Genomic DNA, 27,408 nt, shown 5'->3' on the forward strand with positions numbered 1-27,408 from the left:
AATACAGGAGTAATGTGATCTCTTCTCCTAGTTTTAGTCAGTACACGTGCTGCAGCATTTTGAACCAGCTGAAGTGTCTTAAGCGACTTGCTCGGGCAGCCTGCTAAAAGAGAATTACAATAATCCAGTCGAGAGGTAACAAAAGCATGGACTAGCTTTTCGGCGTCGCCCTGAGACAGGATATATCTGATTTTAGCAATGTTATGCAGATGAAAGAAGGCAGTTCTTGAAGTTTGTTTTATGTGAGAGTTGAAGGATAAGTCCTGATCAAATAGAACCCCAAAGTTTCTAACAGTTGTGCTTCGTGCCAGAGTAATGCCATCTAGGGCAGTTAGGCTAGCATAGGTTTCTCTATGGTGTCGTGGGCCCAGTACAATGACCTCAGTCTTGTCTGAGTTAAGAAGAAGAACATTTTGGTCCATCCAGGCCCTATTGTCCTTTAGACAGGCCTCAAGTTTAGATAGCTGATATGTCTCACCTGGCTTCATTGATACATACAGTTGGGTATCATCAGCATAGCAGTGAAAGTTAACAGAGTATTTTCTCATAACATTACCAAGGGGGATCATATAGATACAGAAGAGGATTGGACCTAGCACAGAGCCCTGAGGAACCCCGTAGCTTACTTTAGTGTACACAGAAGACCTATTATTCACGTGTACAAACTGGTACCTATCAGATAGGTCGGACTTAAACCAGTTTAGGGCAGTCCCTGTGATTCCAAGTAATTCCTCTAATCTCTAGTAGAATATAGTGATCTATAGTGTCAAAAGCTGCACTAAGATCTAATAAAACCAGCACTGAGAGTCGTCCTTCATCTGAAGCCCAGAGTAGATCATTAGTTACTTTAACTAAAGCAGTCTCTGTGCTGTGTTAAGCTCTAAAACCTGACTGGAAGTCCTCAAACAGGTTGTTGTTTTGAAGGAAGTCACAGAGCTGAGCCGCCACAACTTTCTCAAGAATCTTTGAAATAAAAGGAAGATTAGATATAGGCCTGTAGTTTGCTAAAGTGCTGGAATCAAGAGTAGGTTTTTTGAGAAGGGGTTTGATTACAGCTACTTTACAGGACTGTGGCACGTAGCCTATTGATAGGGATATATTTATTGTCTCCAACAAAGATGGGCAGACCAGGGGAACAACTTCTTTAAACATCTTAGTTGGGATCGGATCTGAAAGGCAGGTCGATGGTTTGGAGGATGAAATAATAGAGTTAAGTTCCTGAAGTCCTATATGTGTGAAACAGTTTAGGTTAGGCCTATTTACATTTAATGGTACAGCAGGCCCAGGTGAAGACAGGGAGTGGCTAATTTTATCTCTAATCTTATGAATTTTATCGTTAAAAAAATGTCATAAAGTCCTCACAGCTGAGGGCTAGAGGAATCATGGGCTCAATAGAGCTCTGACTTTGTGTTAGCCTGGCTACAGTGCTGAAAAGGTACCTCGGATTATTTTTATTTTCTTCAATTAGTGAGGAATAGTATGTAGATCGACTATGTCGTAAGGCTGTCATGTATTTACTATGGCTTTCTTGCCAGAGTATTCGTGACTCCTCTGTTTTATTGGAGCGCCACATTCTCTCTAATTTACGGGTTGTTTGTTTGAGTGTGTGAGTTTCAGAGCTAAACCACGGAGCTTTCCTCTGACGTTTAATAGTTTTTTCCCTCAATGGTGCAATTGAGTCCAAGGTGGATTTTAGTAGACTAGCAGAGCTATCGACAAGCAGATCCAGTTGAGAGGGGTTATAATTAATATCATAGTTATTTATTGGATGGTGCACTGAGTTTAAGGCAGCAGGAATGGCCTCTTTAAATTTAGCCACAGCACTATTGGACAGATTTCTACTCGTAACTATTTTATTGCACAGTGCGAGATCCTCTAGGATAATGTTAAAAGATATTAAAAAGTGATCTGATAGCAGAGGATTTTCAGGGTAGACTTTTAATTCATTAATATCAAGGCCATATGTTAGAACAAGACCAAGAGTATGATTTAAACGATGAGTAGCTTCATTAATAGTTTGAAAAAAGCCAACTGAGTCTATTAGGGACATAAAGGCTGAGCTCAGGCTATCACTATCTTTGTCAACATGGATATTAAAATCTCCTACTATCAGTATTTTATCAGAACTGAGGACTAAGTTTGATATAAACTCTGAGAATTCTGATAGAAATTCAGAATAAGGGCCTGGAGGACGGTAATTCCTTGAAGTTGGCTGTAAAATCAGGATATCTTCCAGCCATTTCCAAAGTTGCAGAAAAATGGGTAGCTGAGCAGATTGTCCAGTACTTAAACAGTAGCTCCCCCTCTTTACATGCAGTTTGGCTTCAGATCCAAACACTCCACTTAAATGGCTACATGCCTTTTTATTGAGAAAATCAAATCTTCTCTTGACAAGGGTGGAGTAGTAGGGGCGGTATTCTTAGATCTCAGGAAAGCTTTAGACACAGTAAACCACTCTGTTCTACTTTCTAAGCTCTCACAATTTAATTTCTCTCGTGAGAGTGTGAGCTGGTTTGAATCATACCTGCATAAACGTACTCAATCTGTATTAATTAACAACAGCAAGTCTGAGTCTCTTAGGCTAACCACCGGGGTTCCTGAGGGCTCAATATTAGGGCCCCTCTTATTTAGCCTTTATATTAATGATTTGCCGACTGTCTGCTCTAAAGTTGAATGTTTGATGTATGCAGATGACACCGTTGTATTTGTTCACCGTCGCTTCAAGGACATTGTTGCAGATAAACTTACCAAAGCAATGACTCTTGTCACATCCTGGCTGCAGGAGAACTGCCTGCAGCTAAATACTTCAAAAACTGTAGGTATGTTTTTTAGTAAAACCAATAGAGCCTCATCTACTCCTGACATACTAGTTGCTGGAGAAAAATTACAAATTGTAAATCAATACACATTCCTTGGGTTAGTAATAGATTCTCACTTCTCTTTTAAAACCCATGTTGTCAAATTATGTAAAAATATCAAGTTTAATCTAGCAAATTTCCGCTCAATCCGACATGAAATGTCAACCAAAGCTGCAATAATTTTTCGACATTCCATGATTTTCAGCCACGTTAACTTCTGCCTAACAAGTTGGTCTCAGGCAAGTCAGAGTGCAAAAAGACCTTTGAAAACATTATACAAACAAGCCATTAAAGTCTTGGATAGAAAACCAAGGCACTATCATCACTGTGCCATCCTAAAAAAGTACAACCTTTTATATTAGGACAGTCTCCATAGATATGCAGATCTGAGTCTCATATACAAAGTAACAAATGATTTGGCCCCAGCTCCTCTGGCAGAGTTCGTCAGCCAAAGAAACAGCTCTGAGCGCGTCACTCGAGGCTCTGTAAAAGGCGATTGTGTCATCCCTCTGTGCAGGGATGACACAAGTGCTTTCAGTCGCTCGGCCTGGTCAGTTAGGGGCGCTGCTGAGTGGAACTCAATACCTGAGGAGGTTAAACAGCTAACCACTTACAAGGCCTTTACAAAAAAATTGAAAATTTGTCTTATTAACATGTACGTCTGCCAATATTAAAAGTCGAGCATGTTGCGCTGCATTGTATTGTATTAGATAACGTAGCCTTTTGAACACGTGTTTTTTGTGTGTTTTGATATTGCAACAGGATTTTTGCGTGTTTTAATATTGTAACAGGTACTGTTATTGTTGTTATTGACTTGTAAATGTATTGTCATGCTTGTATTTTAATGCCTTTTTACATCTTGGCCAAGGGACTACAGATGAAAAATAGCCTTCTGGCTAATTCTGGCTTTTTTTTATTAACCATGCTTGTTCATGTGTTATATGAAATTGCACTGTCCCCTTTCAAATAAATCAACCTAAAAAAAAAAAAAAAAAAGCTCAGAAGATCATGTGACAAAAAAGAACATTTAAAATCGTCAGTAAAATCAATTAATTTAATCAACAAACGCATTACATCAACCACATGACCAAAAATCTCTCTCTCAATCATATGCAGTAGAGAAAAAAACTGCCTTTAACTTTGAATTAAAAATGTACACATTAGATGCTGACTTCAGCTCTGCTGGCAGTTTGTTCCACTTCTTTGCAGCATAACAACTAAACGCAGCATCACCATGTTTACTGTGAGCTCTGGGCTCCACTATCTGACCTGTGTTCATAGATCTGAAAGACCTGCTGGGTTCATACCTGACTAACATGTCACTGATGTAGTCTGGACCAAACCCACCCCAGATTTAAACACCAGCAGCAGAACTTTAAAGTCTATTCTGAGGCTGACTGGGAGCCAGTGTAAAGACTTTAATATTGAAGTAATGTGCTCTGACCTCTTTGTTCTGGTTAAGACCTGCTGGTTCAGCGTTCTGAACCAGCTGTAGCCGTTTGATGCTCTTTTGGGGGATTCCTGTAAGAAGACCATTACAATAGTCCAGTCTGCTGGAGATAAAAGCATGGACCAGTTTCTCCTGATCTTTCTGAGTCATTAAACCTTTCACTCTGTGAAATATACCAGCACCAATATTATTTTGAAATCTTCATCACTATAGTTGAAATTTCCCTACCAACACTAACAAATTACTTCTAGTTTTGCATTTTCGGGCAAGTGTACGATAAAAGAACATTAACCATATTTGTGATGATTGGAGGTGGTGGGTGAATATCATGAGGTAGGGAATGAGCTAGTGTCATCTCCCAGGCATCCACAAGGTGAACATTCATGCCCTGAAACACCGCTTTGAGTGCCTTGTTGCACTGAAGTGAGTACCAGTCACTGTTGAAAATTGAGATCGATAATGACAGAGCTCTTGGGTTTCCACCTCTTATCACTACCAGAGTATCTGGAGCTCTTGTTAACAATCTCAGCACTGCCCTGCGGATGCTCAATAGTCGCCGGATGTAAATTTCCAAGGGAAAATTCCCAAAGTGTGCCCAGACGCTAAGAGCTACGACAGTGTTAGAACCTCCCATTATACTATCAAGTTCGTTGGCAATGTAATGTAACTGACTAGTTGCGATAGGTGTGTATTGAAGAGGAGGTCCATGGCAGTCGTATGTGACAAGGATTCTGTTTTTAAGGTCCAGGGACAACCTTGGACCGGTCGTCTTTTGAGTCTGAGGGTTAAACTCCTCGAGACCTAGAAGAAAAAACAAGAGTTAAATATAAATACTATATGGGCAGGATTTAGAAAGGTGTAATTACCTCCTATTTTTGTGAGGTAATCAAACCACTGCCTCACAGTAGAGTCTCCATACAGGTGGACCATCTTCCTTCTCAGACATTGAATGATGGATGCAGTGTCAAATTGGTAAATTTGTTTAGTGCCAAGGGATTCCCACACACCTTTGTAATAGAAGCCAGATGGTCTGAACATGCTGTTGCTGTCGTTTTCAGTTGGTTGATCTGGTAAAGGATTTATAAAAGAAGACTGAACATCAAACCACTAAGTTTGTATTCAATTTGGCCAGCAACCCAGACAGTCTACAAAAAAAAAGATCTGAGCAAAGTTTCTCTTTAGCCTTTGGCTAAAATTATGCTACGGCCCCCTTCTAGGAGGTCAGTCACAGGTTTGAAGGGCAAAGTCAAAACATTCTGATGGATAAAAACATGTTTACAAAAACAAAGTTCCTAAAAAGTAGCATCTGAAACAACTCAAAGAAACAAAAAGGGCCTGAGACCCTGGGGAAAAAGTTAACAAAGGTAGGAAGGACACTGGGCCAACTCCATACAGTAACGTTGCACCCAGCGTCCTAGGCAGGGCTAACAAGTGAGTAGTTCGTGGACCACCAATGGGACATTGAACCCATGATCACTGCACTGAGAGATAACTCTACTAGCAAATGCACCATCTAGTGTGGTGTAATATGATGGAAGACTTGAGTAGTTCATCTTTGGCTAATAAATATCAATTTATACTCTCATGCTACTAAGTGGCACCTCAGGTTTTAAAACATGAACACAAAAAATGTTGTTTTAAAAAAAATTGTCACTGAGTCTATTCTGCCACTAATACATTAAGAGTTAATACTGTATTTGTTGTACCTTTACTTTTTTGATACACAGTGACACTTGAAGATCCAGAAGACTGAACAGGAACTTTCAAGTTGATTTTTCTGTAACAAAACACGAAAAGACATTTGTTCCACACATCACAAGCACAAATTTGGTCGTAGCTTGAAAAATTTTAAGCATGTACACCTACACCATAAAAAGTTTATCCTCCTGTGTTTTGAGGGGGAGAAGGTAATCACCCTTGGAATGTTGGATCCTGGTATCACAGCTCAGATTTTTGGGCTTCAGACAGAACCAGGGCTCACCTGTGCGGACATCAGTGAAGTTGCACACTGGCTGCACTGTAGGTTGTAAGCATATGTTGCATACTGTACTTTCAGCAACTGAGCCTAAACGAAAGACACTTTTGAAGGAAACTCTGTCAGGATTCTCCCTATTCAGCCTTTTCAGCACTGTGACAGCCTCGCTGGAATGAACCAGAATCACCTTAAAAAAGAAATATTTTGATCTGAAACAGTTTACATGGTCCAGTTTAGTATAAGATTAAAAAATTGACATTGAAACTAATAGCAGATTACATAGATGTTAAAAGAATGTCTTACTTAAAGTTGCGTATGTAGAATTGTGAGACTTGTATAGACTCAACCACGCCCCCTCCCCTCCCTGTTTCAAATTCACCGGCATCATCGTGAACGCGCACAACTATGAGGCACTTAGGAACTTTTTTCTCAAGAGACTATTGACAAATGTAGGGACGTTACCTCGAGTTATTGGAGAGTTTTCTGATGCTCTAGACATGATGATAACTGACATGAAAACACGTATCTCTCTGTAGTCGCAGCGGCTGCTGCCGTGAGCCCCTCCCCCACAACATTCTCAGCTGCAGGTCAGAACAGACCCATTCTGCATCCAGACGGCAAATGAATTGTGCATGTTCTCTCAACCTTGAATATGCTTCTCATATGTTTACACAATTTATTATGTCTGTTACCACTCTCACTCTGACACTCGTATGTACTTTGAGTCTGCGCAAACCTCCGTGGAGTCCGATCTGCCGGAGTATGTTTGGGACTTTAAACTGTTGATTCACCACGTCAGTCTCGCTTTTTCAGTTTGCTTTGCTGTGTAACCATTGTGTCTTACGCTGAGATGTGGACTTTTCCTGCTGGGACGTTTGCCATTGCACTTTTACTAGAGATACAATGTGAACGCGCATCGACTTTAGTCGGCCAGTCAATAGCAACGCCCCAAAACAGCTCATCTGTTTGTAAAACGATCTCTGATTGGCTTAAAAGAAATGTTACGCTCCTGGATTTCTAAAGCTCCAACACAGAGCCAGGAGAAGGAGCAGAGGTCCAGTGTCCTCCCAGAAATATTTAAATTACAATATGTTAAAAGGTTATTATTGATTTTTGACCAAATAACGCTGAAATAAGTACATAATGTAGCTTTGAAATATTATAAAAAACATTTAGAGAAAAAGTTTGTCAATAAATTAATTTCTCTACAATATAAAATTCCTTTGCAAACATGCTCAGAATAAAACATATTGATCAAAGGCTCATTTCAACACAAACAGCACCACAGTTAGTGCAGTAACTGATTGTATTACCTCAACATCAGCTTGTCCTTCCCAGACTAAAATGAAGACAGCGGTGTAGCTGCCATTGAGATGATCAATCACCTGCCCGCTCACACCTGCTTGCAAATCTCGGTTCTTTAGCTTAGCGACTAAAAAGTCTCCTCCTGAGGTCTTGGGATGACAGTTGTAGTCCTTCATTATGATGCTGACCTCCAGCTGATCCCCTATGTACCACTGTCCTCCCCCCATCTTTGGGAGAATAGTGAACTTGCTGCATGTTGGATTACTGCTATTTTTCAAAGAGGTTATGGATGAAGTTTTTGGCCATGCAATAGATTTAAGAATGTTTTCTTCTTCAAGAGCCTCTTCAGGAGAGATTGGTTGAAATGCACAAAAGCTCTGGTGGACGGTGGGAGCTTGTGGGATGAAGGTGGGGTCAGCAGTCCTCTGAAACTGAAAGCAGAGGGACATTATAATGAAGATATGCATATTAGAAATTTAGAAATAGTCTTAATGAGAAATTTTACCATGACTTAATTCACACAAATCTTACAGTTTCAAATTTCAACAAAATATTTTCCCAAGTTTCATAGACATCAAATTAACTGTAAATAAATCGCTATTAGCGCCCTCGAAATGGAACAGCCAAAAGAAAAATTCAGTAGTGATACTGAGGTTTATTGACTGCTTCACATGATATTAATTTAATGCAATATGCATTTTTACCTAAATTTGAGTGTTTTCCCTTCTGCATGCTTGAACACATGTTTTCACAATTAAACCCAGCCAGCACAGTTGCAAGAGTGTTATATTGAGCCGGAAACCAAGGAGGTTCCATGGTCCCACACTTGCCACAGCTGTATTCCATAAAAGTATTCGATTTCGGCTCCGGTGCTTTGACAAATGAGATTTTTACCACCTTTAGGTCCACAGTAAACATTTGTTGCTTCCTCTCTTTGTTCCAAAACTAAAGCCTTATTTTGACACCACGCGTTGGTTTCAGGTTTCTCGTCAGATCATATATGTGTTTGCTTGACTTTTTTCCCTTTGAGTAGTGGTTTGGCTTTGCTGTTCTGAGACCTTACCATGTAGGGTCTAATTCGGACACTCATCTTCACTTTGTATTAATAAAGTGTTATGTTTATATCAAGAAGGTGTCTGCGGAGAACTCTTCACATCATCACATCAACATTTAGATAGAGGGAAACCCACCACAATAAAAATGATGATAAACCCACCCAGGGACCATAACTAAAATTATTACCATCCTCACTAATGCTGGGTAATTTTACCTGTTACAATATACCCCAAAAATCGTACTGGCCATTAAAATGTTGTACTTTTTATTGGGTATATTATATCAGGTACTCTATTTTTTTATGTATAGCCATTAACATTAAGTAAAAGTAAAAAAAAAAGCAAGACAGGTTTTAAATTACAGCGCAGGCCAGACTTTATTGTTCTATAGTGTTACCATATTTCACATATTGTGCAGACGTTTGGGGAAACAATTATAAAACAAGATTGCCAGCATTATTTTAACTTAAAGGTCTCATATCATGCATTTTTCACCCATCTCCATTAGTTCTAAGAACCCCAAAAACATAGTATTTGAGGTTCATTTTCCCAAACTCGCCTGTTTTGAAAAGTGACTTTAGGGGAAATGGGCTGTTTGGTGTCTGCTTATGCATATTCATGAGTGGTCGACTTCATGCCTCGCTGAGGGAGATCAGTGATTACCAAAGCGATTTTTCTCGTGCAATCCACACACTGTTGTTGTTTTCAGCCCAAAAACTGCACATTGCAGTAAAACACATGGCCATTGTGATTGTGAGTTTGTCTCAGCATTTCAGGGTCTCACAGCAGCAGCAGTCATTCAGCTGCTTCAGTCACCAGAGCGTTAAACTGCTAAGTCACTTTCTTCTACTCCTTTCTTCTTCTAACTACACAAAAAACTGCATTTTAGGTGATAATCACTTGTTTTGTCCAACCGCTGCGTCGCATTGTGTCACAAACACGTCAGATCACGTCAAAGGAGATACAAGGCGATAGAACAGGTACTAAAAATGTGTCTGCTCCCTGGGCGCTACACAGCGATGCTGCCTACTCCTCCTCAGGGAGGGGTTAAATGCAGAGAATACATTTGTAGCTTTACATATACACTATGACAAAAAAGTACAAGATATATTCCTTTTCACTAGAACGGCAGGTTACACATATAAATGCGCCAATACGTGAAACCACAAGATGTGCTGGAAACCACATGAGCGGAGTGCACCTCCGCATGAACAAATAGTGCATACACTACAGTGTATGTTCACTGTGGAGGCGCGGCTTCGGCAGCAGGCACTTCCTGGAGGGGGCGGTTCAGACGTTGTCAGTTCGGAACAAACCACTCTTTTTTTAGAAGAGGGCGGAGATGCCGCTGTAGGGGGTTATGAATAATGGGTTATATGAATGAGAATATTAATTATGATTATTAATATTACTTTAAAAAGCTCGGGTTCTCTCTCTTCGACAGAGGAAAATATGTCTAAGTTTTAGATTAAACCCAATAATATAAACCAGGGAGGCGGATTGTAACAGCCAACTCTACACCTTAATACGCACAGTTTTAATAATTCAAAGGAATCAAAGATTGCAAATCAACTTTTTTCATAATTCAATAATAAACAAAAGCAATGTGGTAATTCAATTGCGATAAAATGCAGTTCTAAGCTAATTAAGGTGAAGATTATACGTAATAAAATGAAATAATGACACTGATCGAGACTAAATATTGGATAAAAAGGTAGAATACATATTTGAATAAAGAGATTATATAAAATAAAGAGCTCATAACAAAAGACTAAAGGGGAAGACAGACACGGGGAACGTACAAAAACAGAAGACGGACAAACATGATTTGGTGAACGTGTGAGACATACTGGAGATGTGTGTGTTTGAGTGGCTATGCAAGTTTGTATTGTAGTTATGTAGGTTAGATCGGCTGATCCATGTTTGTTTAGTACCTTTAGAGATTGATTCTTCTCTACAATATTTAATATGTTTTTTTCTTTTTTTAAAGAGCAAATTCAGCCATTTTATTATACACACATTAAATAGGTCATAAATGTATTCCTTAAAATATGTAAAAAGCCATTCAACCATTTAAAATGTAATTGTGGAACTAGGCTTCACACTCTGTGTTTCAAATTTCTGTGTTCAGGATTTAATGGCGGGTCAGAAATCATAGACGCGTTATGTAATGGAACAATCATTAGCATAATCCCGACCCTGCTGCTGAAGCACACCAAACTTCCCCGGCCTCCAGCCGGTGCAATTTCAACTTGTAAATGCATCATGCAAACAAAAACTAGGTTATAAACAGTGTTGTTCTAGTTACTGAAAAAAAGTAACTAGTTACCGTTACTAGTTACTTCATTCACAAAGTAACTCAGTTACTATTTTGATTACTTACACCAAAAAGTAATGCGTTACTGGAAAAAGTAACTTTTGAGTTACTTAGAGTTAAAGAATGTATTATTTATTTTGGGTCATTTGTGTTCATACAGCTTCATATTAGTTCTGTAATAATATAATAATCCACTGTTGATCAACTGCTATAAAACAACCATAAATGATGTGCATATAAAGCACAAAACAGCTGCTCCAAAATTAAAACAGTGATTTTTCAGCCTTAGCACAGTCATGTAAAGTAAGCTGTGCATATTCCAGGTGCACATTCTGCTGTTGAAAATGCTTATAAAAATAAATGTGGAAAAACTAATTCACAGCATTTTTCTCAGCTACGCAATGCTCAACATATCAGGCTAATGAGCTGCTGTAAGCAGTGACTCAGCAGTAGCGACAGGCTGCATATTTACAACAACATACTGTGCAATAATTTGGCTGGTCTGTCCCTGGATAACAGTCACAGTCCGTTAAAATCCAGCCGCAGCGTTAGCTTAGCTTAGCTTCACTGAAGTATCTTTTGGAGACAAAAATAATGCGCGTATTTCCACTCTGAGAAGCTCGTCCTGCTCCCGCATTGACTCGCCATGATTGGCGCACGTGATGTAAACAGAAACATGTTGACAATGCTTCTTCTACTGTTTTACTGTGTTTGGCACGGCATCCCGCAAAAATATGTAGCGCCACTGTAAACAGGAAGTACACTGCAGCTAACAAAGTAACGGACAAACACGCCATAGTGTAACGGTAATGGCGTTATTTCTTTAGAAAAAAATTGCGTTACAGTACTAGTTACTGTCAAAAGTGACGTTGGGGCGGTAACGCGTTGCAAGTAACGCGTTACCGCCAAACACTGGTTATAAATACATCATGTTACAAAAGAGATAGAAGAAAAGCCACAATTACACTAATATAATGCACCAAAAGCCATTTTTTCTTTTCCTTTCGGGACATCACTGATATTGGTGTAATAGGCAGGGAAAATTGTTGGTTTGCAACCTCCCTAATGTCTATCTACTTATTAATGTGCAGTGTTGGGCATTTTATTCTTAAAAAGTCATTAGTTACTGTTACAAATTATTTCTCCCTAAAAGCAATCGAGTTGGCTCTCATTGGCTCGACCAACTCTCCGCCCACCCAACTTTTTAGCCAATCTTCACCACCCCTGCTCTCCCATGCGCTCTCCACTGTCCTGCTGCTGTATGCAGGATGAAAATAGCTGAGATGGGCTGCCCGCTGCCTAGATGCCTGACACTGTGGCGCTTCATTAAATCGAATTGTAACATGCCACTGTACTTTCCCAGTAACGATAACGGCATTGTAACAATGGGAGAGTAATTACATAGATTACTCCGTGACAGAAAAGGTAGCTTCGTTATTCCCAACACTGTTAATGTGCAGTTAGTTACAGCTACTACATCCTATTGTCTTTAGCTAGTGCTAGGCTATGGTCTTATGTTTCTTTACCAACCAAGTCCTCCATGATCTGGTCACATGGTTTCTTGAATAGCTTAGTAGACTTTGCACATTACATTTAAAACACATGATTAATATGAGCATGGTTCTTGTGAAGTGTAATGTCACCATCAGCACCAAGGGTGTTGTATTTACAATCGTCTTCTTTATTCTTCCTATTGATGGCACATGCAGAGTGAAACCCTTTGAAATGCAGGAAAAACACCTGCTTCATATTTATATCAATGCTGTTATAAAACTGTTAGGGTCGTGTACGTTTTTGGGCTCTCACCTGCAAATTGTTCATCCATGAAAGTATGTATAACATAACACATACAGTCAATAACAGGAGCATGAAGCCACGTCTTGGAAGAAAAAGACTGTTGACTTTTGGAGTGCTTCTTGATTGGTCGTTCATAGTGAGTGGGGTCTGACTGCAGTGTATTTCAACCAATTCAACTGGTGCAGGACTGAAGTACACCTAAAAAAAATGACAATTAAATCAATTCTCGTTCATTCAGTATTACAAGTGTTGCTCTGAGGAATTATAATCTAATAACTAACAAATTACAGTCATTAAAGAAGGAACAGGAAAAACAGAGTGGTTTATTATTGCCCAGGATGGTGTTTTTCCCATTATTAAGCAGCACTTAAATGATCTGAGCCCAGAGGTGGGAACAAGTCACTGATTCTCAAGTGTCCAGTAAGTCTTAAGTCACTAAAGTCCTAAATCAAGACAGTAAAGTCTCAAGTCAAGGTGGTTCAAGTCCAAGTCAAGTCAAAAGTTTCTAACTTTAACTTACAAGTCTTAACATGTCATGAGTACATAACGTACAACAGCGAAGCTAATCCCATTTTACAGAGTATATTCAAATGGTATAAACAATGACTTCAAAATCAGACAGCATGGACAGTATAATTAAAAACTAAGACTCAAGTGCAATCTGACCCAGGGTTGTGTTAGGTTGTATTTTATTCCATTCATTTGATTGCATGCTCTTTTTATTAGGGGTTCGAGACAGCTCTTCCATGCGTATATTATTAATCATCTTCGGCCAAAACTTTGGTCGGGAATTGTGTGCTATGACTTTTCTATGCGAGTGATGAATTTTTTGCAGAATAAATTGCAAAAAACTGCGAATAAAGTCCCATTGGAATGAATGGGGAATTAAACTTTTAGACTTAGAGCTTTTCAACTCATTTCAACTTCAACACGTTCATTTTCCTATCCACATTTTCAACATTTCAAACCTTTAACTTAGAACTTCAGCCGTTCCGCCATTCTTCAACTGATTTCAACCATGTTTACTTCCAGCACAGACTTTCAACTTTTTCAAGCTTTTTCCAACCGATTTCAAGTTTTTCCAACTTTTTCAACTAATTTAAACTTTTTAAAATTCCTCGCACTGTAGTCTCCAGTTCAGTAATCTTTTGGAGAAGACTGCTGTATTCTGTTGTGGAAAGAGCCATTCTTCTGCTAGTTAGCTTGCTACTTGTAGCTATCTAGCTTGCTACTTGTAGCTAGCTTGCTTGCTACTTAGCTTTCCAGTTGAGCCAGCAAATAAAAAAGCAGTAGATGATTACCTCAGAGCCAGAGTCAGATGGTAAATGATAGAGTTTGATGTTGAGGTATCGTATCATTTCTCAGAAGAAAAAGTTCATGTTTAGTAAATAAATTCCTCTGTGAGCTCCGCTCTGCTCTTTTGCTGCTGTCAGCTCAGCTGCCGGAAGGTTAGTGCTAATGCTAAGTGAATGCTAATGCTAAGTTAATGCCAATGCTAGGCTATTGTTAATGCTGGGCTAATGCTAATGCTAGGTGAATGGTAATGTTAGGCTTATGCGATTGCTTAGGCTATTGCGATTAGTATTAATTTATACTATTATTCTTCACTCTGTTTATTCTTTAAGGACTTAACTGGGAACTTGTGGATGTTATTTCATCCTGTTCATGCACATGAAAAATATATATACCTTTTATTTTTAAAGAAAAAAGTTAAAAAAAAAAAAAATTAATGTTGCTTATTTAAAAATTTTTTTAAAAAAAATCTTGTTTAATACCTATCTAATAGTTTATTTCTTCCTTTATTAATCTAGTTTTTAAGTGAAGGCACAACACGGTTTTTATTAAAGAAACATTTTTTTATTCACATTTTTCTATCATTACAAGGTTTCAAATAGTTCTAAATTACACTTTAGCCTTGAGGTGTGGAAATTTTATGTTCAATGAGAAAACACATTTCACACAAACATTTCAGTCATTGCACACACATTCCAGAATGGACCTTCTTTGCAAACGGTCATACAGAACCTAAAAATAGCAGATGTTATAGTCTGACACTGTCCGATACCAGGGGTCACCAACGCTGTGCCCACGGGCACATGGTTGCCCGAGAGGACCACTTGAGGCGCCCGCTAGGCATGTTCTAAACAGAGGCGTTGCAACAGGGTAGGCAACACAAGCAATTGCCTAGGGCCCCGAGCTGAAGGGGCCCCCGAGGGACAGCTGATTTCAATGACAAAATAATATAACTGCTTTGAGACGCTGCAGCGACAGCGCATCGAAAATCCCCTGCACGGGGCCCTTCCTGAGTAGTCACTGGGTAGTTGCGAGGAGGAGGCCCCGACAGACGGCAGATATCAGTGACACAATTTGAACGCCCCCCGGACACATTACAGTGTTACGTCGGGAACCTCCCTAATGGGTCCCTGCATCAATCTGCTGATGTTATCAAACACAGAAAAAATGAAGCGGACATATCAGGCTGCGTGCTGGTGACGTGCTGCGTGCTGGTGACGTGCTGACGTGGTGACGTATCGATCATTTCCTGTTTACGCTCTACCGCTGCTTGCAGCGCTCTACTACTGTGTTCTGCTAACTCTAATCAAACTTGTTGTCATTGATATTTTAGCCTTGAAAACACTTGTTTTACCGTAGAGTTAAACGTACGAAAGTTAAGTAAAAAGCAATCTCGCCTCTTATAGGCAGTGTAATCTCCTTTAAACTTCCTTTTGTCCTTAGCTTAGCTTAGCTTAAATTTAGCACCTATGGATTCTCTCTCCTCCCCTCCGCTCTCCTGCCCGGTGTGTCAGATGTTTAGTTACTCCTCGTCCTCCTTTAGGGACAATGGTAGTTGCATAAAGTGTAGCGTACTGTTAGATATGGAGGTGAAGATCAACAATCTGGAGAAGCGGTTCCGCACCCCTGATACCAAAACAGAAGCTAGCAAGCAGGACCTAGCCGGTGCGGACCGTGCTAGCGCTAGCTTAGCTTCCCCCCCGGCCAGCAATGAGTGGGTTACTGTCCGTGGTAAGCATAGTCAAAGGTCAAAAAGCCGCTCGGGACACCACCACGTTCACGTCTCAAACAGGTTCTCCCCTCTCCGTGAAGACAACACACTCACCGGGGAACAAACTCTGATAATTGGCGACTCCATAGTGAGAAACATGAAGCTAGCAAAGTCAGCGGGCATCGTGAGGTGCATCCCAGGGGCCAGAGCGGGCGACATAGAATCAAATCTAAAGTTGCTGGCAAAGAGTAACCGTAAGTTTGATAGGATAGTCCTCCATGTCGGCACTAATGACTCCCGACGTCGTCAGTCGGAAGCAACCAAAGTGAACATTGAATCATTGAATTTGTGCTTATGCTAAAACAATGTCGGACTCCGTAATTTTCTCTGGTCCCTTACCAAATCTGACCAGTGATGACATGTATAGCCGCATGTCATCATTTAACCGCTGGCTATCGAGGTGGTGTCCAGAAAACGAGGTGGGCTTCATTGATAATTGGAGATCCTTCTGGGGAAAACCGAACCTGATAGGAAGAGATGGAATCCACCCTACTTTGGAGGGAGCATCTCTACTATCAGAAAACATGGCACAGTCACTGTTATGACATCTCATGAATGAGACCATGTTACAGAGGGGGAGTCCTCCACGCCCCTCTGCGCTTGCCTTAGGACAGTTTCCCTCCCATTGCTATTATGATAGCTGTGTTCATCGCCATGACAACTGTTGTGATGGTGATGAATATTATTTTATGGAGACGGTGTCAGTCCCCCGACCCATATTTCACAATGATTTTAACATAAAATCAAATAAAAGAGCTATCAATTATAAAAATTTGAAAAAAATTAAAATCTCAAATCTAGAAACACCAAAACATAAAACCATTAGATGTGCTCTATTAAATATTAGATCACTGAGATCCAAATCTCTACTAGTAAATGACCTTATCTCAGAAAATAACTTTGATTTATTCTGTTTAACTGAAACATGGCTGTATCAAGATGAATATGTTAGTTTAAATGAATCCACTCCTCCCAGTCATTTAAATACTCATATGCCACGAGACATAGGCCGTGGAGGTGGTGTAGCAGCTATTTATCATTCCTCTCTCCTAATCTATCCTAAACCAAAGGCCAATTACACTTCCTTTGAAAGCCTGGTTCTAAATTTATCTCATACCGAATCAAAAACCTGCCAGCCAGTCTTATTTGCGATAATTTACCGTCCTCCAGGCCCTTATTCTGAATTTCTATCAGAATTCTCTGAGTTTATATCAAACTTAGTCCTCAGTTCTGATAAAATACTGATAGTAGGAGATTTTAATATCCATGTGGACAAAGATAGTGATAGCCTGAGCTCAGCCTTTATGTCCCTAATAGACTCAGTTGGCTTTTTTCAAACTATTAATGAAGCTACTCATCATTTAAATCATACTCTTGATCTTGTTCTAACATATGGCCTTGATATTAATGAACTAAAAGTCTACCCTGAAAATCCTCTGCTATCAGATCACTTTTTAATATCTTTTAACATTATCCTCGAGGATCTCGCACTGTGCAATAAAATAGTTAGGAGTAGAAATCTGTCCAATAGTGCTGTGGCTAAATTTAAAGAGGCCATTCCTGCTGCCTTAAACTCAGTGCACCATCCAATAAATAACTATGACATTAATTATAACCCCTCTCAACTAGATCTGCTTGTCGATAGCTCTGCTAGTCTACTAAAATCCACCTTGGACTCAATTGCCCCATTGAGGGAAAAAACTATTAAACGTCAGAGGAAAGCTCCGTGGTTTAGCTCTGAAACTCACACACTCAAACAAACAACCCGTAAATTAGAGAGAATGTGGCGCTCCAATAAAACAGAAGAGTCACGAATACTCTGGCAAGAAAGCCATAGTAAATACATGACAGCCTTACGACATAGTCGATCTACATACTACTCCTCACTAATTGAAGAAATTAAAAATAATCCGAGGTACCTTTTCAGCACTGTAGCCAGGCTAACACAAAGTCAGAGCTCTATTGAGCCCATGATTCCTCTAGCCCTCAGCTGTGAGGACTTTATGACATTTTTTAACGATAAAATTCATAAGATTAGAGATAAAATTAGCCACTCCCTGCCTTCACCTGGGCCTGCTGTACCATTAAATGTAAATAGGCCTAACCTAAACTGTTTCACACATATAGGACTTCAGGAACTTAACTCTATTATTTCATCCTCCAAACCATCGACCTGCCTTTCAGATCCGATCCCAACTAAGCTGTTTAAAGAAGTTGTTCCCCTGGTCTGCCCATCTTTGTTGGAGACAATAAATATATCCCTATCAATAGGCTACGTGCCACAGTCCTTTAAAATAGCTGTAATCAAACCCCTTCTCAAAAAACCTACTCTTGATTCCAGCACTTTAGCAAACTACAGGCCTATATCTAATCTTCCTTTTATTTCAAAGATTCTTGAGAAAGTTGTGGCGGCTCAGCTCTGTAAATTTCTTCAAAATAACAGCCTGTTCGAGGACTTCCAGTCAGGTTTTAGAGCTCAACACAGCACAGAAACTGCTTTAGTTAAAGTAACTAATGATCTACTCTGGGCTTCAGATGAAGGTCGACTCTCAGTGCTGGTTTTATTAGATCTTAGTGCAGCTTTTGACACTATAGATCACTATATTCTACTAGAGAGATTAGAGGAATTACTTGGAATCACAGGGACTGCCCTAAACTGGTTTAAGTCCTACCTATCTGATAGGTACCAGTTTGTACACGTGAATAATAAGTCTTCTGTGTACACTAAAGTAAACTACGGGGTTCCTCAGGGCTCTGTGCTAGGTCCAATCCTCTTCTGTATCTATATGATCCCCCTTGGTAATGTTATGAGAAAATACTCTGTTAACTTTCACTGCTATGCTGATGATACCCAACTGTATGTATCAATGAAGCCAGGTGAGACAAATCAGCTATCTAAACTTGAGGCCTGTCTAAAGGACATTAGGGCCTGGATGGACCAAAATGTTCTTCTTCTCAACTCAGACAAGACTGAGGTCATTGTACTGGGCCCACGACACCTTAGAGAAACCTATGCTAGCCTAACTGCCCTAGATGGCATTACTCTGGCACAAAGCACAACTGTTAGAAACCTTGGGGTTCTATTTGATCATGACTTATCCTTCAACTCTCACATAAAACAAACTTCAAGAACTGCCTTCTTTCATCTCCGTAACATTGCTAAAATCAGATCTATCCTGTCTCAGGGCGACGCCGAAAAACTAGTCCATGCTTTTGTTACCTCTAGACTGGATTATTGTAATTCTCTTTTAGCAGGCTGCCCGAGCAAGTCGCTTAAGACACTTCAGCTCGTTCAAAATGCTGCAGCACGTGTACTGACTAAAACTAGGAGAAGAGATCACATTACTCCTGTATTAGCCTCTCTGCATTGGCCCATAAAATATAGAATAGAATTCAAGATTCTTCTTCTCACTTATAAAGCCCTAAATGGACAGGCACCAGTCTATCTCAAGGAGCTTGTAGTGCCATACAATCCCCCCAGAACACTACGCTCTCAAAATGCTGGACTACTCTTTGTTCCATTTGTCTCTAAAAGTAGTATAGGAGGAAGAGCTTTCAGTTATCAGGCCCCACTTCTCTGGAACCATCTACCAACCACGGTTCGGTGGGCAGACACCCTCTCTACCTTTAAGGTTAGGCTCAAAACATTCCTCTTTGGTAAAGCTTTTAGTTAGGAACCAGATCATAGCTCATAATTAAGATGCAATAGGCATAGACTGGCATGCTCGGTTGGAGAGAGGTTGGAGAGGGCGTTAAGAGAGAGGTCATTTAGGTTAGAGAGAGACCGGAGAGGGTCCCATTCCTCTCTCAAACACTCCCTCTATGTCTGCTTCTTCCCTTGTGTGTTTGCTCCTGTACTCCTTCTGGCTTTTGTCTTGCAGGTCCGTGGGATCCTCAGTGTGGAGTTACAGAGTCTCAACAACTCTGTCTCCACCCTTTCCTCTGCACACACCCAACACAGCATAACGTGGATGGCTGTTCATCATAGGAATGGGATCCACACAAGGTTCCTGCTGCTTAACAGAAGGTTTTCCTTGCCGCCATGATGAATTCATGTTGGGTGTGGGATACATATGTATGTGTATATACGTATATATGCATATGTGTGTATCCATAAAATGAAGAGTCCGTCCTTAAGACTGCTCTACTGTAAAGTGTCTTGAGATACCATTGGTTATGATTTGGCGCTATACAAATAAAGATTGATTGATTGATTGATATCCCACAAGGCTTATGAAAAGAAGAAAAAAACATGATAGTGGTAAGTGACAATGTGTAAGATATGTGTTAAATTATGAAAATGTTTGTCCCAGTTTGTCCAGGCACTTTGTCCCAAACTCCCAGTCATCCACCCAGCACCAGAAAAGTTCATTGCACATTTAATTCTGTGTAAAGTGAATTTAGCCATTTACTTCTAAACACATTCATAAAATGTGTTTATATGTATATATTAATCATTCAAATTTGACAGTGTGGTTAACAACCAACTTCTGTGTTATGACAAACTTAGAGCACATATTTATTCTTACTTTACACCCCTCAGATCATGAGGGGGGTCTTGAAGAAGAAGAGTAGGACATGATGGCACCTTCATAAATCAGCAGCATGGCAGCACAGCATTCCATCACCACCTCCTCACCACACCCATGACACCACATCACCAGAACAGAAGGTACTCAATTATTAGCAAATCAAATAATATCAGATGATCCTGCACTGTGAACAAAAGCTATTGATGACAATGCTCTTTGTCAAATTGTGAGAAAAGAACCACTCCCAGGGCTCTACACTAAGTATTCCAGTTATAGCACTGGAGCACAATTTGGTCGCACCCTTTTTTTGAACGGGGGGGTGGGGGGTGGTTACGGCATAGCCATGCATGCTGATGAATGACGAGATATTTGACAAATGTTTTCAGGGTTTAGTGTCAGTATTAAGTTTTGCTTTATGTTTTTATTTTGCAGAAATGCTGTACTTGAATTAAGTTAACTGTAGCATAACGAACTTAGCATCTGCATTGCTTCACCCCATGGAATTCAATTCAGAGGGTCCATCTCTTATAGTGGGGTCTCCTAACCCTCTTCCCCTGGTCAGGGGTCTGCAACCTTTACTCTACAAGGAACCATTTAACCTCATCTCACCTGGATTAAAGTCCTCCTGGAGCTGATAATACAGTGTATTAAAGTCTATACAGTTAAATTTATATAGAATAATGTTTCATTTAATTTGATTTGATTCATATTGATCATGTAAATGAAAACTTAAAAACAGTTTAAAACAAAATTAAATTGACATCAAGAAAAAAACAGTATCTTGCATCTTCAAATTCTTACACATCTCAGTTTACATGAACACAATGTTATATAAAGAAGATTTTCTTAAGTTAATGTATTTGAAAGGCTACAAAAAGTAACTTGAATTTGACAACACATGATCATGTGATCAACACACGCTAATTGCTCATTTCTTGCCACACATAAAGCATCCGTATTTAACCGGCACATTGGTGGTTAAATGAATCTGTTCCCACACAATTAAAATCTCTATTTTCTTCCAGAATAGTGTTTTTGTTGGTTTAGTTATTTACCAGGGATTTAAAACTCAAGGTTAGCCACAGGTGCAGGAAAGTTGATGGTCTGTAGATGTTACAGGAGGTGAAGTAGGAAGGTGCTGAGTCATTGCACATGGTTTATTTTAGGTTAAGAAATTGTTATATCTTGATTTTATTTGTCATTAATCACTAATAGCTTCTGTAAAAAAAAAAATAACTATTTATTTTCAATAGTTTTTTGTTTTTTTTAAGCTATAGGGAGCCATTGCATAAGAGTCAAAGGGCTACATTAGGCCCCAAAACCGCAGGTTGCAGACCACTGCTCTGGGAGAACCACAGCTGAACATCTGGCCTGGCATCATAATCCATCAGTTCTGGTCCCTCCATGCTGGTTCTGATGAGCGTGTACGCTCTATCGCATGTTTTTCCTTTTTACTGTTGCTCTCAATGTCAGCGCACTGAAGGGCTTGTTATTCCTTGCTCCGTTTGCGAACCGCGTGCGCTCCAAAGGAGCACATTGGTGCTTATACTCAGCGCATTCACCGTTGCATTACCTGCAGCCAAGTTGAGAGAGCGTGCACCGTCTCCTCACCCGCAGCGCGGAGCGAGAGAGAGAGAAGGAGAGATAAGTGCACTCTGTGGGACTTGACGAAGCACGGAGCCGCTCTGTCGAAAATAAGGTCACCCATACGCACTCGCACGGATGCGACCAGATTAAATTTTCACTCGTACACACTGAAAACATACTGGCATATGCGACCATTCTGGTCGCAGTCTCGAGCCCTGACTCCAAATAACAGACATGGACTTCCCCAAAGTTCGGAAAACCCACCTCAGGAGATTAACCAAAGAAAATTACAAAATGACAATGATGGTTAGAGATGGTTAGAAAATCCAATGAGAAATGGTTAGTGTACTCTTACTTTCCACTTCAATTCCTTGTTTTTTGTTGTTTTTTTGCTTGGTTGCAGTTTTATCATACTTAAAATTTTGCACAGATCAGTTGTGTGTGTTTTTCTGGCATTTATTGTATATATTGTGTGTAAAGTTTGCATTTAGTTTAGATAGTTATGTTATTCATTTTATATGTTAATATCATTCATCATCATTCTGGGGCCCGGGAGGCCCCATAGTCCATCTTACTTTGGGCCCCCAGGGGGTCTAGAAACGCCCCTGGTTCTAAAAAAAAATGTTGCTATATTTTTTTAATCAGAATCACTCACATTCATGCAGATTTTAAAATAACGTTATGTAACATAAAATAAATTATGTACAACAAACTCTGGCCTTTTCTGATGTCAAACGTCATCATTGCGTGACCTGTTTCCTGACACGCTGAATCAGTACAACCAGAGTGCAACGTACAACGATGATGAGGAGGAGTTAGCCTAATTATGCTTCATCCCCAAATATCATGACAGAAAAGCAAAAGAGGACATACTATTTTTTATAGTGATTACAGGGTCCTTAAAAAGTCTTAAATAATCTTTTTACAAAAAAAGGCCTTGAAAAGTCTTTAATTCAGAATAGATAGGTCTTAAATGTTCTGCGCCATGCGCTGGCTGCGTCGTGCGATTATGTGTCACTCACTGTGACACGCAGCCCTTCTATGGAAAGCCATCGAGGTCAAAAACACCTGAATTTAACGCATTTTTTACGTGTATTTCACGCGTTAAATTCGCATATATATACGCATCGACAACGTGTTAAATTCACGTGATATTGAGCCCTTTGGCCACTTGTCCAGTTTGAAAGTGTGTTCCCATTGGCTCCTGAGCAGTTGGATTCAACCTTTTTTGTAAGCCTGAGGGGGTTTCACTATTTAACAAGGAACTGTTTTCTTCCTTTATTGTGGAGCTTATAAAAATAAAACATTTGGGTTGCAGTTTTAGAACTTCATTAGTTATTATTTTTTTAGTTATTAATTATTTTTAACAGGATAAAATTTCCTCATTTTGCTCCACGATAGTGGGCATTCTAGCTTTAACACCATTCATCCGAGTTTAATTTAACATCATTAAAAACGTTAAAACATTTTTATGGCACTAGTAACTGCAATTAATATCTGTATTTGGTAACGAATAAACTTTCTGTTTTGAACACTTTGATTTAATATATGACCAGCAGGGGGCATACCAAACTATACTCCGATGCATTGATTAAATACATGAATAAAACAGGTTGATAACAATGTCCAGATTTAATCTTGGGGTGGGAATATTTTATATTGTTTTTATATTTTCTCTTCTTTTGACCATGTATATATATATATTTTTTTTTTTACACAACCGTGTCCCCTGACAAGAGGGTTAATTATTGACCGATTAATCGATTATGAAAATAATAATTTGTTGCAGCTCTAGTTGAGAGGGAGCTGGGAGACAAATCAACTGAACTCAGGCACATGCCTTGATGTCCAGTCAGGACATCTCTTTCCCTTACTTTCTCACCTACCTCTTTTTCCTCATTTCTGTTTTCACAACATTTCAAATAAAAATTGTGTTCACATTGTTATGTCTAAGGTGAACACATAATAGAAATATAAGGTTTAATTAGCCAGGACAGAATTTAAGCTGCTAATGTGGGTTGGATACATTTTCCCCACTGAGCAGACCGACGTTGAAACAACGTTGAAAAGACGTGATGGCCTGAAGTTGAGATGTCTTTTGCAGACATCGTCTGGAAGTCCGAAAACGACGTATTCTCCACATCCCAAAAAGGCGGATAAGAAAAGTGGACCACAGTGATTTCAATCACTTCCTTACCTATTGTACCTACTGCAACCACAAGAAAATTGGAGAGCTCATAGCATATGAACATTTGAACGACCAAGGTCTATTTTTCAAAGGTACATTGTCAGTTATTTGAAACGTTTACCAATTATTTTTTTGAAACACTATGACAAAATACAGCATTAAAATATATTTTAATAACTGTTTTGCACTGTAAGAGGAATACAATATCATTCATTTTGGGGCTATTGTAATGTTTATATGCAATTTTGTGTGTGCGTTTGTTAAATTAACCTGACCCGACGACGTTCGAAAAAGACTGCTTCTCAACGTTGTTTCAACATTAACTTGCTCAATGGGAGGTCGACATTAATTATTTCTTAAAAAGATCGCAGAGCATAAATGTTAGTGAAGTACACCTGGATGTATACTTAATGACTGTGGATAATACTGAATAGTGATTTTTAATAAACAGAAGCACATACACATGCATGTGTCTGTGACTGAGTGTGGGATTGCAAGGCTGTTTAAATTTCATATGTGAAATTGCTTCAAACGTTGAACGTCATATCAATGTCCAGGTGAGGACGTGGTCATGACGTCAGATGCCGACCTATTTTGGACGTCGTATAGACGTGCAGATGTGGTTCAGACCGACCGACGTGTTATGAACGTGATCTGGAGGTCCGTGGATGTCGGATGTTTAGTGGGTCTTAGAAGGCCTCATTTTAGATCAAAGCTCCACATATGGCATTGCACGGTGAAGGATTTGATAAAAGCACTTTGGCATTTGATTTGCTCACAGGTTCAAGTCAATTTTGATTTCCAGGTTATTGTCCACTGATGTTAAATGTTGTGAGAATTGTGTTACAATAAATATCATTTAGGAAAATGTCGATATTTTTGTTCTCTTTCCACATTAATAAACATATTTGAAGAATGTTCTTGAAAAACTTATTTTGATTTTTTTTTTTTTTTTTATTGTACATTATTAACTGACATCAATGCCTTTAATTGTAAAATAATATATTTTCCCTTTGGTCTATATTTACGTCATAAGTTTGGTCTTACATTTTCTTTAAGGTGGTATTAAAAAGATCTTAAAAAGTCTTAAATATAACTTTTTCCTACCTGTAGTCACCCTGGATTGGAAGGAAGAGTTCTTTTTTATGTCATTAAAAGAAAAATGTGTGCCTCTTATTTGAGGGACGACTGTTCCCAAAGCGACATAATGTGGAGAGACACTTCAGCACCTGTCACGGAAGCTTCATTGCAAACTACTCACCCGGCACCGCATTAAGGACAGAAAAAGTCAACAGGTTAAAGGCAGCTTTGGACAAACAACAGTCTTTTGTCACGAGAGTGAAAAAATCACAAAAAGCTACCGAAGCTTTGTTTAGAGCTGCACATTTTTTGATAAAGAACAAGAGAGAATTTTCAGGTGGAGAGGTTTTTAAAGGAACTATGATGATTGTTGCTAACACAGTTTTCAAAGATGAGAAATATGTCATATCTACCCTCTCCGATGTCCAACTTGGAGCAAGTACGATGGCTAGACGGGTGTGATTTGTATCCGAGAACTTAACAGAGCAACTGGACCGAGATCTCGCTTTGTGCAGGTGGTTCAGCATCCAGTGTGACGAGTCGGTGGACAATGCCAGCATCTTTGTGATTATTAATTGTGGGGAATAATTACCCATAATATACGCGTAGTCTCTTCACATAGTATTATTACTACTTCTACTACTATTTTATTATCGTTTTTATTATTAATACTAAAAAGTGATCCGTTATATTGGAAGTTTGTAGCAAACATGTTGTGTCGCCCTTGGTACTACTCAGTGCCCATGAAGTAGCCCTCAGCCTCAGAAAAGGTTGGTGACCCCTGGTCTACACTATTCTCTGATTTAAGAAGGACCTGAACAATTAAAGTTACATTACACTAACCCAGCTTTGTGACATGAATGCTCACACTGCACTATAGCACTCATTCACATTTGATGTCACAGCTTTCATCTCATGACTAACATTTCACAAAACTTTAAAGTTTTTGCAATCTTTTTCCAGTCCATTTTAAAAGATCACAAAATATCATTACAATAATAAATTATGGTTATTTTTGCAGAAAACTGTTTTTTTCATGTGTAAACGTACCTGACTTTAATGACTAAACCAACTGGTATTTAACAACTTGTATAGTCCAATGGTTAAAAAGATTAAAAAAGAATGTCTGATCTTTTCCATTAGAGTCACAATTGAAATGGAGATGAAGGACTTTTATGTCTATAAATGCTCATTCTTACCTCAGCTGAAGTTAATTCTCACAGGACAAGAACGTTCGGCACAATGTCATACTGTTTTGACAGTCAGGTTTTAATCACATCCAATGCAGTAGCTCCTCCTCCCTTTTGGAATTTCCCATGCAAAAAAAACAAACAAACACACACATGAAGCTGAAGCTGTGGATAAAACAAACCCTGCTCTTGCTATAGGCGATAGCAAAATTAAGTAATTTGAATTGTCAAGTCCCCCCCCCCCCCCCCCCCAGCATATTTCCACAACTCTGATGAAATATGTTTCATGATACAAAAAAAAAAAAAAAAAGAGGTTGTGGGGATTGCAGAGGGGCTTTAAAGTTGTTTTTGCAAAACTGAAAATATGTCATTTAAACAGAACATAATCCATAAGCTGAATAACAGAGAAGCTGGTTTTCTCTCCCTGAGTGTTTGTGTGTGTTGTGACGTTGCAACAGGGTAGGCAACACAGGCAATTGCCTAGGGCCCCAAGCTGAAGGGCCCCCCGAGGGACAGCTGATAGTCAATTTCAATGACAAAATAATGTAACTTTGAGACGCTGCAGTGACAGAGCATCAAAAATCTCACTGGCGAGTTGCTAGTAGGGGGCCCCGACAGACGGCAGATATCAATGACACAATTTGAACGCCCCCCGGATACATTACAGTGTTACGTCGGGAACCTCCCTAATGGAGCCCGATGGTCCCTGCATCAATGTGCTATGGTTATCAAACACACAGAAAAAAATTAAGCGGACATATCCCACAAGGCTCATGAAAAGAAGAAAAAAACATGATAGTGGTAAGTGAGAATGTGTAAGATATGTGTTAATTATGAAAAAAGTTTGTTCCAGTCATCCACCCAGCACCAGAAAAGTTAACTGCACATTTAAGTCTGTGTAAGTAAATTCAGCCATTTTCTGATAATTGTGACTAAGGAAGGGAAAGAAACACTTTAATAAAGGTAAAATATAAAAAGAGAGGGCAGTGTTACACCTCGGTGAGGAGGAA

At 39.4% G+C, this 27,408-nt stretch overlaps 1 protein-coding gene across 2 annotated transcripts; it reads right to left on the minus strand.

Moving 5' to 3' along the window:
* Positions 1-4,362: 4,362 nt before the first annotated feature.
* LOC114465946 (NXPE family member 3-like) lies at positions 4,363-26,463 on the minus strand. 2 transcript variants are annotated; one of them, XM_028451336.1, is made up of 8 exons: positions 26,408-26,463; positions 12,767-12,955; positions 7,597-8,019; positions 6,175-6,470; positions 6,015-6,085; positions 5,316-5,375; positions 5,175-5,242; positions 5,010-5,109 (listed from the first exon to the last, which is right to left on the minus strand). In XM_028451336.1, the coding sequence occupies exons 2-7, from the start codon at positions 12,890-12,892 to the stop codon at positions 5,208-5,210; spliced, it is 1,011 nt and encodes a 336-aa protein (XP_028307137.1). In that variant the 5' UTR covers positions 12,893-12,955; positions 26,408-26,463; the 3' UTR covers positions 5,010-5,109; positions 5,175-5,207. The 2 variants fall into 2 exon arrangements, with proteins under 2 accessions (XP_028307136.1, XP_028307137.1); XM_028451335.1 differs by having other exon boundaries at positions 4,363-5,109; positions 5,175-5,375.
* Positions 26,464-27,408: the final 945 nt, after the last annotated feature.

The sequence above is a fragment of the Gouania willdenowi genome, chromosome 6 (genome assembly GCF_900634775.1).
Source record: "Gouania willdenowi chromosome 6, fGouWil2.1, whole genome shotgun sequence".
Classification (NCBI taxonomy): Eukaryota; Metazoa; Chordata; class Actinopteri; order Blenniiformes; family Gobiesocidae; genus Gouania; species Gouania willdenowi.

Coding starts and splice junctions, on each gene's coding strand:
- LOC114465946 (XM_028451335.1), bottom strand. CDS start 12,892: ATGAACGACCAATCAAGAAGCACTCCAAAAGTCAACAGTCTTTTTCTT. Junction 6,471..7,596: donor AAGGACAAGCTGATGTTGAG/GTAATACAATCA, acceptor TTCTTTTTTAAG/GTGATTCTGGTTCATTCCAG. Junction 6,086..6,174: donor GAGGATAAACTTTTTATGGT/GTAGGTGTACAT, acceptor GTTTTGTTACAG/AAAAATCAACTTGAAAGTTC.